Here is a 17,654-nt window from a genome sequence, read left to right as displayed (position 1 = left end):
TCATGTCATGTAGCGGGTGATCGCTCTCAGAGCGTATAATAGTTCTGCTTGCATTCGCGCTTCCATAAGAAGCAGATTAACGTGAACCTGCAGGAGACAAAAAGAGGAGAGACACTGTTATAGTTAACCATTTTCAAAAAGCTTCAATCAAGAGATCAGGCAAGAAAATTCGATAGCTAATCCCACCTTTTCGGAGTGCTGAAACTGCCTCCAGAAACTTTCATACATTCGTTTGGTGGTCTTCTCAGGACTACACACCATGGTTTTAATATAGATCTTAAAGCTCCGGTCCAGAAGCTGGTTGATCTCCCCATAATCATAGTCATCATACCTGAAGATCACATAAGAACAAGGTTACGCAAAGCTGAAAAATTAAACTTCCATCAGACAAGTAGTGCAAAACTGAGTTTCCAGCAACTGACCTGATGCCAAACATGCAGTGGATGTAGTTCCAGATGGCTCTACGCAGCATGCTGGTGTCCACATCCTTGTGTGTTGCCATGGTATTGTAGGTTAGGTTGTAGGCCATCTGGAACTTCTCGTCCAGCATCTGACCAACATCAGGATACAGTCGATTGACCAGCGAGAAGCCGTGGTCCTCCCAGCTGTAATCCTGGACAGAAGAGAAAACAGCAAGTTAATGACAGATTTTTGCAGATGGTGCTTTCCATTCATACTGTATTTAATCTTTACCTGCACTCTGAATGTGGGCACGTGCTCCCCCCTCCTGGAGAAGTCCTTGTAGCCGTAGCTGGGATCCTCAAAGTGTCGAGAGATGTCCCTCGAGGGGACACACTCCTCATCCTCTGCTGTGACCACCAGCATGCTCTCAGTCTTCTCTCTTTCAAAGCGAGTTGCCATTTCTTCCTGGCTGGCCTCCTCGTCGTCACGGCACTCCTGCAGCTGCTTCATGCGCTCCATCAGCACCTCCACCTCGCCACACACCTCCTACAGAAACAAAGGTGGAGAGCCATGTTTAGGAACCAGCGTCATGCCACTTTTCTCATCAGATTCTCATCAACACGCACCGGAAGTGCACTCACCTGGTTGAAAAGTGGATCGTCATGGTGATTAGCATGCCCGTTGCCATTTGCGATGTCACATACACAGTACTGACTGAGGGAGGGGGGTCTGAAAGTGTGCCCACCATCGCAGTGAATCTCGGGTGTGATGCCACAGCCAAATGTGAACGAGGCGAGGGAGTGGTAGTGTGTGAGGAGGACCACGGCGTGGATTAGCTCGGCGAGGGACCAGCTGTGTTCCTCTGCCTTCAGGAGGCGCTGGGAAAAATAAAGGGAAAACTTCTGAGTTATTCTAACTGGAGCCAAAGGATGACTTCAATATCGCTGACCTTTTAGGAAGTGGGGAAAAAAAGTGTTTTCATCCTTCAACATCCACTTTATTGACTCTTCAGTTTCCTGCCTCACCCCCTATCACTCTCTCTCACTCCCTGCTCAACTTTATGCAGCTGTAGCTATACCCATGCCTCCACCCATGATCTCAGCCTGTTACGCAAGACTTCAAACCCACATCCATCCGTGCACGTCCTCTCACCTCGATGTGTTCCTTGGTAAGAAGCCATGGTCGGTGGGCCAGGATTTTGTTGAGCTCCCCGAGCTGCTGCAGCTTCTGTGGCGCTTCATCCAGTCCGTTCAGCCACTTCAGGTCTCCCCCGACCTGAAGGAAGTCGTTCACGTGCAGGTTGACCAAATAGGAGCACTGGTGTCTAGCTGCCGCCTGCAAAACCCAGCGAGAGATGAGTTTAACCACATAAAACTGAATTCTGTTTTGAGCGTTCACGAAGCATGGATGCGGCCGTACCATGATGCCGATGTAGTGTCTGTAGTGCAAAGATAGGGGTCCATCCATTTGCAGCAGGTAGTGCTGCGTTCGGAGAAAACTCTCCAGGTACTGCGGGTGGAAGCCCATAACCATTGAAATGTTGTCCAGACGACCGAGGGCTGCAAACGCATCCTCAAATATTGACTGTGTTCTGGCGTCCACTTTACTGACTTGAAGAATCTGATTTGAAAAAAAAAAATAAAATACATAAATGGACATTAAACATTAAATCGAAAACCTAATCTAGTATTTAGTTTTAAGCATGTTGCAGATTGACAGACTGTCCTATACCTCTTTCTCAGGGATAAATCTGCTTGGTCCGTTACCGAGGGGTCTTGGGATCCTCACTCCCAAGTCCTGCAGGACAGAAGAAAAGGAAACAAATGTTCAAATGGAATTTTAATTCGAGAAGGAAGCAGAAAAAAAAAACTCCACTTCTTATTTCTGCTGCAGTCCCATGCATCTCTTAGCTGAATGTCACCAGTAAACCTGTGTTAATAATAATGATATTCATAATGTCTAAAGAAAAAGCACGATGAAGATGGAATATTTCTGCATCATGTCTGTCCGTCAACAACAGGACCAAAGCGATGCGTCACCATCAATAAGACGTCCAAACACTAAGTGACAGTTTGCTCTTGTGGAAAATGAAAAGCTCCACCGAAAGGTCTGCGTGTCTCCTGATGTCCTGTAACTTTCCGCAGCTTGTCCAGACATGTCCCCCAGCGGACACCGTCCCGCTGCGCACAGTGAGGCGGATGAATGAATGACCGTGAAATGAGCATTATTCCCAAATGACACCGGACTGAGAACCGACAATAAGACGTGTCATCGACATCCGAATCCATGTCAGGAGATAAAAATCAGAATAGAGACCGTTTCATAGCGCCGGTGACCAAACAGTCGTAAACAAGTCTGGACAAAAGACTGCACTGCAGCTTGTTTGTTCAGAGCCAACAAAGATATAAATACATACAAAAAAAAAAACTACAAATGTCTCCTCATAACTTCAGCACACAATCTTCTACCGAAAAGAAAGGCGGTGCATTCAGTGTCAGTGGGATTTGTCCCTGCTGTCCGTCTCTTACCTTTTTGCTGAGCCGTTCACAATGGGCACATATCTTTAACAAGCCTGTCACCGACAAACTATTATTCTCCACGTTTTCTGCCGGTCCAACTGCGTGCCTCATCTCGTGCCTTCGCCTTTTGTGTGCGCAAAAATTATTACTGACGGAGGAAAAAAAAACAAAACAAAACAAAACAAAAAAAACAACAACAACGACGACGACGGCACGGTCTCCTGATGGCTGCTGGCTCCTGTCTTTGTTCCTGCCGGGTAAAGTGCTCGGCGGTCAGCTGTTGCAGCCTCTCAGCAGAATACCGACCTCCTCCGCTCATACAATCGGTAAATAAGTCGAGCCCCGTGTGATCGACGCGCTCGGCGGCCAATCAGAGGCCGAAAACAGCCTCCGGGGGGGCCAATCAGGGGCGGAGGAACATGTGGGAGGGGCGGGGCCAAGTGTGAGAAGAGAGAGAGAGAGAGAGAGAGCGAGCAGACCCCCCCCCTCAGAGAAAACATCATCACTTCTCTCTCTTTCTATTGTTCGCTGCTGCCATTGATCATGACACACTTCGCTCTTATGAATTCACTGTATGCTAAACAATCAGCAGCAATCCATTCAAGGTGTCTGCTGTCCGCCTCTGCTATCTGCTCACTGATCAATAATGAAATCAGTTAACGCCGTGCAGAGGGTGCTAAGAGCAGCCAAAAGTCAGGCAGCCCCCCCCCCCAAAAAAAAAAATAAAAAAAAAAATAAATAAATAAATTAAGATTAAGCCTCAGGTCTCCATGGACAGCAGTAAAGGCATCATCTGCACACACACAGATGGAAAGCTGTAGGACCTGCTGCAATAACAACAGCCTTCAGTTAGTGGTTTTGCCCTGCAGCCTATCAGACCACAGATAACACCATTCCTCCACCAATCAGCCCGGCTGAAGGAGCGCTTTAAAAGGCAAGAGGAAGCAGAGATAAGGAAGGCAGCTCTTATGGCCTTGTTTATCCCAGCTTGACAATAACACTGCACCATTGTATAACTGGTTTATCAGCGCTGTGGCGACAAAGTCAATAATTATGCGAATTTGTGTCCGATCACACTTTTCGAAAACACTGACGGTGTTGCGTTACCATAATGTGCCATATCACGTAGACCTTCTTTTCATTCAGGCAAGTCTGACGAGGATGTTAGCTTTCACTGCAGAAGGAAGCGCACTTGTCTTGTGTCCAGACACGCACACATATCTGCAATGTCTTTTGTGTGAGATTTCACATTTCCCAAAACAAAGATTCACTTTGTGAGCACAAAACTATGCGACAGTTTTCAGTCTTTTTATGTTATTATCCTTGTTTCAGTTCATCCATAATGCAATAACTCTGATTTCGCAAGCGTTTTGGGTGAACTGTGAACAGAAAATACTAAGTTAAATTGACAAATAAGTTAGAGAGGACACCCAGAAAAGGCGCTCTGATCAAGGGCTCACCCAGCCAGTTTGGCAACCAACTGCAAGTTGTCAGCACTGATAACTAGATAGCACAGTATTCAGCAGGTTCTTTGTGTAGAACCCCCAAACGCACAGACGGACACTGACACATCCATACGCCCTCTCCTGATGCCACAGGGTGGGGTGCAGGGCAGCAGTAAACAGGTTCCCAGGGCTGGAGTCAGCACTCCCAGCGCTGCCGGGAGCCCCATGGCTCAGCAAAGCTGCAGAAGAGGCTGGTCAGCGTTCAGGCTTACGACACACCAAACATTTTCACATAAAAGCGCTTAGGCTGGGGGGGTCCGGCTTCACGGACAGGGCCAAATACTATTGTCAGAGTGCACGCACTGACTACTCTGTGGGGCTTTACTGTACGAGTGTGTGTGTGTGTGTGTTGGTTTCTGGGCTATAGGCGATATACTCCGGCACAGATTCACTTAAGTTGATTGTACATCTCCAATTCATTTTCTTTGGCCCAACTAATAAAGTTTATTCAGTTGTAGTGGGTTCACACAGATTTAGTCAGAGCTCAGAAACAAGGCACTTAGAAATAAACACGTGGATGCAATTCTATGTCTAAATAGCTGGAAACCATGATGATTATTTTCTGAAAATTAACAGAAACATAATTTCCTGCAATAGTTATCCCTGGTTTAGATTTAACGCACGTAAGGCCTTACTTAGCTGAAACGGTTTCTCTTCTCTTGTTTGTCTCTACTAACAAAGCAATATAAATACTTCTGAGCCACTGTTACCGCTTGTTTGCTGTTTACTAGTTGTAACTATTTTAAGGATGATTTTCTTTCTTTTTTTATTTTATATTTGAGGCATTAAGAGGTTGAAAGTCATTCACAGGAACAAGGCAAAGTTCAACAGAAGGTTAAACAGAACACGTTTGGTGCTCCAGAGATGATTTTGTTTTTCTCCGATAGTTACCTCGCGGCTCTTCAGCTGTATCTCACAGCCCCACAAGAGTTGTGAAGCCTAGTTTGGAAACTGCTGTTCTATGGTGTCCTCTGAAGTTTGTTCAGAACAAAGTGTGACGTAAAAAAAAAAAAAAAAAAAAAAAACCACACTGCAGGTGTCTCAGGAGAGTCTGACGACCTACATCTTTGGGTGTCTCACTTACTTGATGTCACCTTGAATGTTGTTGCTCTTAAATGACTAAATACTGAACTAAATTTCTAAATAAGAAAATGTCTACATACCAAATAAACCACTCCTTAAGCTCGGCTACTCACTGGTGTAAGCTTACAAGACAAAATGGCAGCAGAGACATTCACCAGCAGTTCTAGGGGTTAAATTGGTGACCTTTTGGCGGCAGGATGTCCATTAAGTCATCGTTGAACCCTAAAGATGTGACTGTATCTATGATGGACGTTGGGAGTGCAGAGGTTAGAACAACATCAGGATGACATAAGTTATGACGAAGAGGAAGAGTCCTGAAAACAGGAATCATCTCAGATTTGTTGAACAGTGTGTATCATCAGATGGTGATCTGATGGAGGAAAGGCCTAAACAATAGACAAATCTTTGTATTCAACTGAAGGTCATAAAAACATTCCCACTAAGAGTGATGGGCTGCATAACTATTCATATTTAAGGGGTTTTACAAATATATTTTAATGGCCATTATTAATTATTTTTCTAAAATAAACCTAATAAGATTTATGATCAATAAACCAATTAAATCAAACTCAAAGCCAAGCATACTCACTGAAGCAGGCCGTTAGTACCAAGGAAGAAGAAGTCAAAAACAAACAGATGTCTTTAAAAAAAAAAGAAGAAGAAGAAGAAGAAGAAATAATTGTGCAATGTACTTCACAAAAATCTAAAGTTGAACTGATTATAAATTAAAAACCTGCCCTTGCTATTGCTCTCGGGTCTTTAAGGTGTACAGCTTTACATGGACTGGTTGATGCTGACTTCTGCCTTTCACTTCATTTGAACATTCACTATTGTCCCAAACTGACAACTGTGGACTCAGTGGGGGTTGTTCAGAAAATATTACATGGGCTCGCTGCCTTGCATGAACTAGTGGCCATAGGAAATAAATGTGTACTTTGTAAAGGGAAGCATCAATGTTCAAAATAAGAGAAGATAGCAATCATTTTTTCGTCCCTCAGCGGGGAAATTCACATTATATATACAAGTTTCAGGAAAGAGCAAGGGTGGTATTTGGTCATATTTTGGTGAAAAACATAATCAAGTAGAACTCCCTGAGTACAAAGATGGAACACTTCAAGGAGCTTTGAGAGGTTTATATGAACGTTACTACCATTAAAACTTATTTACTCTTGGAAACATTTGTGTCCACTTTAAACCAAAGAAGCAGAGCAGACCATTGCCTCTTCAAGTCAAAAGTGCAGCAATAACAGATACTGTGCGAGCAGTAGGAGTGTTGTGACTTATGTGGGCAGAAATGACACAAGTGTAAAATGTGGTGCCAAAGTGGATACTCAACAACAACCAATTAGTTTCAAAACAAAGCAACAGTTTGAGTAAGCTCTGTCAAAAAAAAGTTAGTTCAATAAACTTTACATTAGATAAAAAAAAAAAAAAAAGGAAAAAAGTATACCAACTACTTTTAACCAAATGCCCCAAAAACTGGTGTTTGTCCTTTATGAGTGTGGATAAGAATTAAAAACAGCCTTAAACCAATAAAAAGCATAATAAAAGCTAATAAGATCAAAAAACAGAGGAAGCCATGGTAGGCGGAAATTCTGCACATATGTGTCTCTGTGCTGCGGCTGCTGTGTTTTTTCATGCAACAAGACACAGAGGGAACCACAGAAACTGTGGGGATGTTCAACAAGTGGCAGAAGTCCACCAGACCAGTGCAAACCTGACCTATCAGTGTGCAGACGAGAGGAAGCAGAAAGCTCGCAAACACTGGCATAAGCATAGCAACAGGCTTCCTCCAATCACGGGGCAGAACAACAGCGACAGGAACCAATCTTCTGCGCTCTCTCTCTCTGCCTCTCTTGTTTCTCAGAGAAAAAGAGAAAAGGAAAACAAGAAAAAAAAAAAAAGTTCTTCCAAGGTATGAAGTTCACACCAGAGCCCAGTCTAGTTACTTTCTTAAAAAGCAATTCAGTAATTTAGCACTTTACTCGTGTTTAGCCATTAGTTTTGTCTCTTTGATCTTTGGCAAAAAGTGTCAAAAAAAAAAAAAAAAAAAAAAAGTCTCCGAACTTTACAGCAAACAAAAAAACCACATGGTTCAACTTAGCCCAGAGGCTCACAACAGAAACTCTCATCTCTGAAAACAACGAGAGAACTTTTTCCATGTCAACAGATGACTGTGAAAGCTCCAGTAACTGCAGAAGAGTAAATGAACATGCTTAAATGCTTCAGCTCGACAGATGGGAGTTTAGTTTTAAACTTGCGTTGAAGCCAAACAGTGAAAAGTGCAGACTCAGAGGATATCCCCCACCAAACCCTTCAAACACAGCCCTGGGTTCGAGGCTGCTCATCTACCATTGAGCATTTAGCTGACACTGGAGGGTTAACCCTTGACTGTCCCACAGGCCACATCCTGCAGTCATTTTTCTCATCTTACAGAGCAGCCACCAGCCTCCAAGACTGCGCTCAGTTTTCAGAGCCTGTCAATCACGAGCTGTAGAGTCAGACATGAAGCTTGATGTGGTGTAATTTCAACTGTAGGTTTCATTTCATGTTGAGCTTGGCCTGCATTCGGATCAGTGTGGGAATTAACTGAGGCTCTTGAGCTTCTTTGACTGACTTTTGGCCCCTTTTTCTTCTGATTTTTTTCCCAGTCGCCTCTTCTGTGATCCGTGTGTATTCTGGCAAACTATCAGAGTGAAGTAGTCTCGCCAAGCGCCGGCTTTCCTGAGAGGAGAGGCGTGCCCCCCCTCAGACCAGACCATCGGGTCCTGGACAAGCGCACACCAACATTGGGAGGAAACAGCGTTCCCGCGATTCCATGAAACGCAGAGGAACTGGAGAGACCTGAGGGAGCACACGGAAAAGGAGGAGAAAAAAAAACCTGCTGATCGGGGGGGAAAAGGGGTATCTGGGACAAAAGATAACTCCTCTTTTATGACTTTATACTGCCAGGCATAAACAGGCATACATACAATAACCTAAATAATCTATATGCGGATGACAATCAAGGGGGAAAGGCGTTGGCCTGCAACCCCTGTGAGCACGTGAGGAAGAGTGAGTTCCCGGGGATGTTATTCTAACAGGGAGAGGGCAGCTGTCACAATACAACAGGCTCAGAGCAAAAAGATCCCATAGAAAAGCAGAAAATACCAAACCCTGCCCTGCTATCTTTAGCTCAATATGACATCCACCACCAATCAATGAAAAACTCTTTCATTTGCCTCAGCTGTCCTCTTTTCAGTTCCCATACTCTCCATTTCTACAACAACAACCTCTGACTCCCACTTTGTCAAAAAGTTTACCATTGGGAAACGGTGTAGATAACACTGGGGGGGGAGTCCAGAGGTGCTCCCAAAAGTTCAAATGACAACACTCTGGCTAAGTTTTCCAAGCTTTGCCTGAACAACAGTTGTTTTGCGTTGTTATCCAAAAACAGAGGCCTAACGAAGCTGACCTTAAATCAACTTCAATATTCTAATAGGCCCAAAGAAAACAGCTCCTCTGGCCTGACGCTGCTCTGTTTCTCCTGGCATGTACAGCTGTTTCTTTGTCTCTTTGTCTCTCTCTCTCTCTCTCTCTTTGTGTGCATGTGTGTGAGAGAGTGTGACAAGGCCTCAGTTCTGCTGACTGAGCAAAAAAAAAAAAAGACTCATCTTGCAGGGATCCTGGCCAAGAAGGTTTTGATCATCACCCTATAATTCTTAAGGGACATTATAAAGTCCACAGTAAGGAGCCAACCCTTCACCTGTTTCTGTTAAAAAAAAAAAAAAAAAAAAAAAAAAGACAGTGATTCACTCAAAAACAAAGAGAAACAAGTTCATTACAGCAGCTTACAGCAGTGAACACTCCAACAGTAATCAGATGTGTGCCTCTAAATCAAAGACCATAAAAACTTAATGAACCGTTGAGTCTAGCAAACAGTTTTATTATTTCCATGCAGAAAACTAGAGTCAGTAACCTCTCTTTATATAACAGAGCAAAAATGTGTGATAGTCCTGAGAGCAGCGATCCAGTGTGAGGTACATCGGCTTAGACAGCAGACAAAATCAGGCACTGATAAGTCTGATCTAACATCACAGTGGTTTCAGCAAAGATTAGAAACTATATGCACTGACAATCTGTACTCCTGTCTGTCCCTGACACCAGTTTCACTTCTGTCCTTCTCCATTTCCTCTGTCTATAACCTTCACCAGGATGTATTTCGATTACAAAGTCGGAGAGGGGATGGGATACTGCGGTGCTTTAGGAGGCGTGGGGGTGATATGGCCAAATCATCACCCGCAGAACCATTTCGGCCGGGTCCTGTTACTTCATTAATAGGCAATGAGCCCTGATACTGAATGGCAGAACAAAGTAGCTTGCACAGCCTCATTTGAGTGTGACGTCACAGTAGCTGTCCCATTAATGTTTAATCGTTTATAAATTGTCCGTTTGATCAGGTAGAAACTGGATCACCTCGGTCTCTGCCCTCTTCACTGACAACATTTCTAGTAATTTTAAGAACCAAAAAAAAAAAAAAAGGCAAAGGGCAGATTTGGAAATTCAAACGACAAGTACACAGGTATTAAATTCAAGTGTCTAAATGCAAAATGTTTAAAATCTGCCTCTTCTATTTTTCCATTGAAAAATCTACCAAAATTCAGCCTGGTGCTGCAGTTGGTTTTTAGTCGACAACTGTTGATTTTCAACTTGTATGATCAGCTGATTGAAAACAGTCTTGTGCTCTTTTTAAGTTTACAACTGAGTTATTTAAAAACAATAATTCTGTAAGTAAGCTCCATGCATCACAAAAGGCTGAAAGAGGGTCCAGATGATCCATACACAAGACGTGGAGATTGAGTTCCAATCTCGTTGTGCTGCTTGACTTTCATACTTAGATTTATGCTTCACTGTTTTTATTTTCAACCAATATGTCTGACACCATGTAAAACTGGTATCTTCACAGGAATTTTGGCTGGGGTTGTCACAGTTGTCCCAACTCAAATGAAGAGCAGGACACAGCTGCTCACATAGTTCAGGGAGGGCGGGGAGGTTTAGCAAATGGTCAACCGCATAAATCTCCCTTCTTCACTCACGATGATTCACTTCTCAGACAAAGTCCATTTCCAAAAATATACAGCAACAAAATTCAGAAACCCAGATGAAGAGTGAAAGATACAAGTTTGAAACACAGTTTATGGACATTTTAAAACACTTCAGTGTCCAGATTACAGCCGTGGACTGTTCACCTATCCCAGCTCTCACTTTGTCCTTCTGTTCAATTCAGTTCCCTTCAGATGTCCCATTTGTCTTCTCTGCACCACAAGTTCAACTTCAAAGTTCAGAAAACGTGTACAGCGAACTCACATGTGCCATGAGTTTATTTATGTTGGTGCTTGTTCCTCTTGTGATGGTGCATGTGCATGCATGTTGTCTTCTTGAGTCTACATCTAGTGACTTCCTCAAATATGAAAATACAGGCATGTGACATGAGGTCATGTCTGAACTGTCTAAAGTAAAATGCAGAAAATGCTTACCAAGGCACATTTTCCCCTGAGGGTAAAATGTGTCCATTCAACCAGCAGAAAGTAAATTAAAGTCATATGAAATGATAAGTTATGCCTATTTTAAATGTATAAAGCAACTAACTCACAATTGCTGAAAATAGTGCAGTTTTCTTTTCTCATAGGAAAATGTGCACTTTTGTGTTATTTATTTGAACAGTACATGTGTCTTAAACTTTTTTAACCCCCATTTAAATGTACTGGGTTAATGTGTAGGATTTATGTGCATGCCGGTTCTTGTCTCCTCATGGACCTCATAACCCTGAACAAAAGTGTGCCTGTATTGTGTGTGTGTGTTCGGTCCTCTGTCTCATGCCACAGGTAGTGTTAGACATATTTACTCTGTGGTTAATCAATTACAAGCCTGTGGGACCAAGAAAAGAACAAACCAGCAGCTGAAAATCGTTCATATTCCTCTTGTGGACTCCAGTCTGATTTAAATATCTCGCCAGCTTTCATGTGTTGGTTATAATTAAGAGATAAGATGGCTTCTGCCCAGTGTAGTTCACACTGAAAGTATTCATGGAGCTTGGAAATTATTCCATTTGAAATCATAAAGTCATTATTCTTATGATTATTTTGATTTTGATTCTCCATCCTCATTTGTTAGTGATATTTGTTAAGCAGGACCTTATGTGCAATCAGTGGTCTTACACAACCTGAATAAGGCAGGAGGTCTGGCTTCAGTCCTACTGCTGTCACACCTGATAAAAAGTAATGAATCTATTAAACTGATAAGTAGCTGCAAAATGCGTTTTAGTTAATTCTGCTAAATTGATATTGTGGCTGTACCAAGTAAATTGTGTTTTAAATTTACAAGGACTGAGGAGGAAAAAGGACGAGACTCCATTAAAGTATGTGAACATTGTCTCAGGTAACCAGGGAGCTTTAAAAGGGTTACTTAGAAGTTTCAGTGTTGGTGCATTGCATTGCTTTAGCATAAATATCTCGTGCCAAGAGCTTCATCACGTCATCATTGCGTTTACAAAAGAAGAGGTTACAGGACACCCTCTGATAGAGATTGACTCAGTATCAGAAAGTAACGGTCCACTGCTGGATTTTTAGGAAGTTTGATGCTTAACGTGTCACATTTCTTCTAGATTAGTAAGTCAACAAAGTGATTTTTCTTCATGACCAAATTTCATACTTTTTGTGCAATTGTAAGAAAGGGTGGATTAATCCTGGTTAAAAACTACAAATGATGTACTCCTGGAAAAAGTGTTACAGGCCAATAATGCTGCAAAATGTGTGAAATGATATCCCTTGTCAGGGATTACGTCACACAAAATGGATATTGGGGTTAAAGAGGGCATTAACAATGAATGAAAAGAAGGGGGTGGAAAGAGAGATGGGAGAAGAGTGATAAAAGGTAAAAGGACCGAGGGAGAGGATTATTTGACCAGCGCGCAGAGAGAGAGCACCTAATTCCGTATCATGGATAAGTAAACACCCAACACCATCTCGAGTGACATCATTGTCCCAGAGAATCAATAACCAGCCACTTCCTGTGCGGTGGGAAAAATCGATGACTCTGTACACTAGATTACCTATCTGTGCCCACTCACCTGAAGAGAAGCACACACAGCACACAACCAGTGCACACACTGTAATGCAGAGCACATACACAGAGAGCATTAACAGAAACAAACCCACTGTCACCGTTTTCACCAAGGGGAACAGTATTTGTGCGGCTTCAGTGCAGAGTCAGCCCATTACAGGATTAGTGGCAGCCACAGCACAGCGTAGGCCTACTGTGGAAGTCTAAAGGGGATAATGGCTCTGCCAAATCAGATTTCCATCAGGTTTCCCACACATACGTGTATACACTTGCACGCACACACACACCTATAAACCCAAAGCAGCATGGATCAGATCCAATTTGCAAATCTCCCAGATCCCTTTGCTTTCCTCAGGAGTATTGTCAAAGCTATATTCCCTCAGCTTTTACACTATGTCATTATGCAATAACAGCTAAATTCAGGATTTAAAGCTAATGAAACTGAATTAGTGGAGACTAATGACATTTTGAACCCCACAAGCATTTGGCATCACTCAATTTTGTCATCCATAAAAAGTGTCTGGTATGTAGCATGTGTTTTAAGTGTCAATGAAAAAAAAAAAAAAAAAAAAAAAAAACAGTGCTCAGCGCAGTCTTTCAGCAAAGGAAGAAAAAAGGCCTTTCTCCCAGCTAAATGCCTGGGAGGAAAAGTTCTCAGATTGTTGCTGTTCGCCAGCCAATGTGAGCAGAGAACGACGAGGCAGTTTACTGACAGCACTGGATGAGGAATAATGAGTAACTGAGCGACGTACAATCCTGCATCACCTGTATGTCAGAGAGAGCAGGCAGCAGGGCGTGAAACAGGAAAGAGACCAACACAAGACAGACAGAAATGGAAACAGAATCTGACTCACTCAGAAATAAATAAATAGATAATAACAGATTATTTACTTTCTGAGTGTGTGTATTTCTTTTCTCCACAAAGTGGGTTCTGTTTAATATTCCCACAAAGTATTTTTTTAATGTATTTTTTTTTTTACTGTTGGTTAGCCACAGCAGATCTTTCAGTATTAATTTCTGAACAACAAAATATAAACAGTAGAACATGAAAACCTCCTCTCATCTCCACAGGGTGTGCTCACCTGGAGCACCGTGTGTCTGTCAGTTCACGTCCTGCTGAGACTCCAAATGCTGTGCTACAACAGCACGGCCAAGACGGGCTTATGGGTGAAGATGGTGGCAAATCAGCTGCTGACTACTCCTGAAAGTCTTTTCACTTTAGTTGAGTGGTAATTATTAAAAAAAAAAAATAACTTTGTCCAAAATTAATAAGCTAACTAGCCCAGAGTTAAGTTCAATAAATTAACTAAAATGAACTATTTTAAATAAATAGTTTGACATTCTGAGTAATGCTTGATGGATTTCTTGATGAGAGTTATCTGAGAACAGACACCACTGTCATGTTTTTTTGGTAAATATGGCACAAGAACAAGGAGGCCATACATTTTTGCATAATGAATCGAGACAGGAAGAAACGGTACATAAAAAAGTGCCTTCTCTTATAATCTGTTTTAAAGTAATGGAAAAAAAGTCTCCTGTTGGAGCTACTGATGCTTAAAATTTCTCAAAATTATAAACAAGACATGGCCGATGATGGCCTTGTTTGGGCCATAGCAGTAGTGACCATCAGTGTCTGTGAGCTCATGAAAACATGTCTGGAGAGGAAATCTATTCACTTGATGCACAGGAGCTAAGTTTTTGGCCTGTTGCCTATAAATGTCTGACCCTCCACTAACCCGCCTGCAAGGCAGAGTCAGCTCTCACTGCACACTGTCCTGCTGGTCGAGGTTGCGTTCTCTCCGGGACTCCCACAGGAAAGCTTCGCACAATACTTGGCTCTCCTTGAGGCTGACATGCACACAAAGACACATGAAATATATGAAGGTGTGCGCACAGACTCAAACTCACTCTCATCAAGAGAAACTTCAACGCTCACACATAAAAGGCAAGTTCTCTATGGCCCTCTAACATGTTGAATACAGCGAGATGGTTTCCACACACCCAAACACACGCACACACACAATCTCAACAACCTGAAGCAGACAATGGACAGTGGAACTGTGCCATAAGAGAAGGCTGTTGTCCAGTCACTGGGCAACTGGGGCAGCAGATGGTCATCTTCCCTTCCACTAACACCAGTCAGGAGAGACGGCGGAGGGGGGGTGGCTCAGCAGAGTGGCCACCGCCTCCAAGCGAACACCTTTAACCAAGTACAAGGGAATGAATCAGCCATAACCCATAAAGCAAATGAGCTGGACACTGATTATCAGTAAGTCGGCACAGAGTCACAGCTCAGAAATGGAAAATTTACCGGGCCCAGATGTAATGAGTGAAAGGCACACTAGAGGGAACAGCCTACAGTCATGGTTGAAATTAATACCACAGGCTCAGAAAGTCAACCAAACCATGTTGGGTAAACCACAAACATGGAAGAAAAGTGCAGGCAACGGACAGAGAGTGAAGTTAAATGTAGAAAGGGCGAAGTAGGGGAAAGGTCATCTCTAATGTGAAGAAGAAAAAAAAAAAAAACAAAAAACACACAGAACAGAGGAAGGTTTCATATCCTGTTGGCCAGTTGCTGGCTCTCAGCAAGAAAGTTTTGATTGGACAGTGTGCATGTGTGAGCGTGCATGTGAGTGAATTGGGGGGGGGGTGTCCACCCAACTGAGAGCGCCCTTTAAAGAAATGTTTATGTTCTTTCCTCATCCCTGCCTGTTATAATGGAGCAAAAAACAACCACCCTGCATTTTTTTTTCTGTCTTCAATTTTTGTATCGTGTCAGGAGGCATGTTTTGGGGCAGACAAAACCATAACAAGAGTCATCTTATATAAATAAAGGACAGCAGGCTGGTATATGCAAGAAAGCCATGTGAGCTATTTGGAGTCCTTGTGCAAAAATATAATGCTTTGTATGAATGGAGCCTCTGTGTGTGCAGCAGAGTGTGCCTCCTTCAAGAAAACATGTTTGTTTGAAAGCGTTACATCACAGTGGAGGTATGAGAGAGAGAGAGAGAGAGAGAGAGAGAGCGGAGGTGAGAGAGTGGGAGAGAGGTCAAGGAACTGCAAGGGGAAGAGAAATTGATCGAGCGAAAAGGGAAAGTGGGACAGGGAGACAGGGGAAGACAGTAAAGACAGGCAGAGAAAAAGTTGACCTGTTGTCGAGTAAGTTGGCCATTGGGTGTGGGGGAAATATTGTAAATGCATTGATTGGACACATAACCTCATTTTGCTTTCACGCAGTCTCTCGGTCTGGACTACTCTGCCTGAGGAGCTGTTTACTTCTCTGTCAATCAATACCCATCATTCTCCTTCACTATTCATCTCCCGCTTTGTTCTTCCTCTCTTTGTTAATTTGTTTCCCTCGTGCCTTTTATCAGTGCCTCAAAGCAATGCTCCCTGAGCCATGTTTCTGTCAGCGGGACAGTTCAGAAGAATGTGGTCAAAGCAGGATTCACAGCACACCTGAGTCATCCCACAGTGAAACAGCTCGGGCCATGTGTGTGTTTGAGCGCGAGCACATAGCTCATTGTCTAGAAGGTGAGGAATTACTGCAGTTGGTGCCTAACTTGTCATGTCTCGTGGGCTTCTGCAAGTCGACTGAAATAGACAGAAAACAAAAGAAAAACAAAACAAAACTGTTTTTGACCGGTTTTATCCCCGGCACATACTGTAATCTTTTTTTTTTCCTGCCCTAAATGGTCTTTCCAAGAAAATGCATTTGGATTCCTGAAAAGCCAAGGGCCCATCTGTACTCCAATGCTCAGCTATTTCAGCAGAGTTTTGAAAAACAACATCAGCTGCCAAATTCTTGCATCAAGCAGTCAATTTTCTTTCATACATTTAACAATGACACTGTAGAGACTGAAAGAAAATATTTTAAGCCACAGCCTATTGCCCCCCGCCCCTGTGTGGTATCCCCTCTATACTCCCTTCTTAGTTACAGCTCTGAATAGCATGTCTTCAGACAGAGAGCAAAGCAACAGAGAGCTGGAGTAAAAAAAAAAAAAAAAGTGGGGGGGTTGGGGGTTAACCTATATAGTCAGTCGTGTTTCTTTCCCTTTGGGCTCCCAGCAGACTCAGCTTCAGTTTGATAAATAGCAGGCCCCCTCAAAGCAACAGATGCTACAGCTCAAGCTCCTGCAAATTCGTCAGCAATGTGAAAAAAGAAAAGAAAAAAAAAAAAAAAAGTGAGCCCTGAGCCAAGGCCCTTCACGGCTGTTCCACATACTGACAGCCTGCCTGCAGAAGAACTGCGAGTATGAACAGCACAGATGGAAAACAGGGCCCCTTCTATACAGCTCTGCAGCCCCCTGCCACGAAGACAGCCCAGTTATAGTAGGCCCTGTAGTCACTGACCCCACTGCTCGGCTTTTTGCATCATTCTACTTCTTGAATCTGTGGTTTAACGCCACAATCATTGCAGCTTCTCTTACTTCAATAGCTACAGCTAATAGCTGCCCTGTGAAGTCCAGGCTTGTACCCACGGCGACACTCCTGCAGAAGAATCAATTGTCTAGCATGGAAACAATTGCGGACGGAGGAGGCAAATATGTTTTCACACTGTTTTCTGTGAATGCTGAAGAACACTGGCTGCTTCAAAAGTGCTTTTCCATCTGAAGACAGATTGTGTTTTCTTTTTATTGCCAGACAGAGGCCTTTCATTGGGGGATTGTTTGGCGTTTTGTGGCCTGTGTAGGAGAACGTTTGCTCTTAAGTGGGGTTGTGCAAGTTGTTTTGTTTGAAAGTAAATGAGACGGGCGGTAGTTGAGATATTCAGAAGCAAAGTTTGGACTGTGAGGTGGGGGAGAGGTGTTTGATCAGGAGTGTTGATGCAATCAGCACTTCTTCTGGATGATATTTTGAGAGGTTATCTGTGTTCTGGGGCCCATCGTGTCATGATCTGTGCCTAAGTCAGACTGTCTGTGGGTCTAGACAGATTTGAGAACGTTTTAATAGTATTTGCAGCAGCAACGCATGGCATGCATTGTCTGTTACATGGCGCATGACAACTATATTTCTGTTTTTATCTCCTGACTGCTGTCAA

The 17,654-nt window shown here is 43.1% G+C and overlaps 1 protein-coding gene across 2 annotated transcripts in view; it reads right to left on the bottom strand.

Annotated features, from left to right (window-relative positions):
• Positions 1-17,654, bottom strand: part of sesn1 (sestrin 1) — a 42,848-nt gene continuing 25,194 nt past the window's right edge. Inside the window, exons 1-9 of one of the 2 annotated variants that reach the window (XM_029496417.1) lie at positions 2,931-3,024; positions 2,134-2,199; positions 1,822-2,022; positions 1,555-1,737; positions 1,038-1,280; positions 694-948; positions 423-613; positions 187-331; positions 1-87 (exon numbers count right to left, since the gene is read on the bottom strand). In XM_029496417.1, coding sequence (XP_029352277.1) covers positions 1-87; positions 187-331; positions 423-613; positions 694-948; positions 1,038-1,280; positions 1,555-1,737; positions 1,822-1,935 — 1,218 coding nt within the window. In that variant the 5' untranslated portion in view covers positions 1,936-2,022; positions 2,134-2,199; positions 2,931-3,024. Of the gene's footprint in view, positions 88-186; positions 332-422; positions 614-693; positions 949-1,037; positions 1,281-1,554; positions 1,738-1,821; positions 2,023-2,133; positions 2,200-2,930; positions 3,025-17,654 lie in introns of those variants that run through there. The other variant, XM_029496416.1, reaches the window with a different exon arrangement.

This window comes from Echeneis naucrates, chromosome 24 (genome assembly GCF_900963305.1).
Source record: "Echeneis naucrates chromosome 24, fEcheNa1.1, whole genome shotgun sequence".
NCBI classification, from domain to species: domain Eukaryota; kingdom Metazoa; phylum Chordata; class Actinopteri; order Carangiformes; family Echeneidae; genus Echeneis; species Echeneis naucrates.
This window is presented reverse-complemented; position numbering and strand designations above follow the sequence as displayed.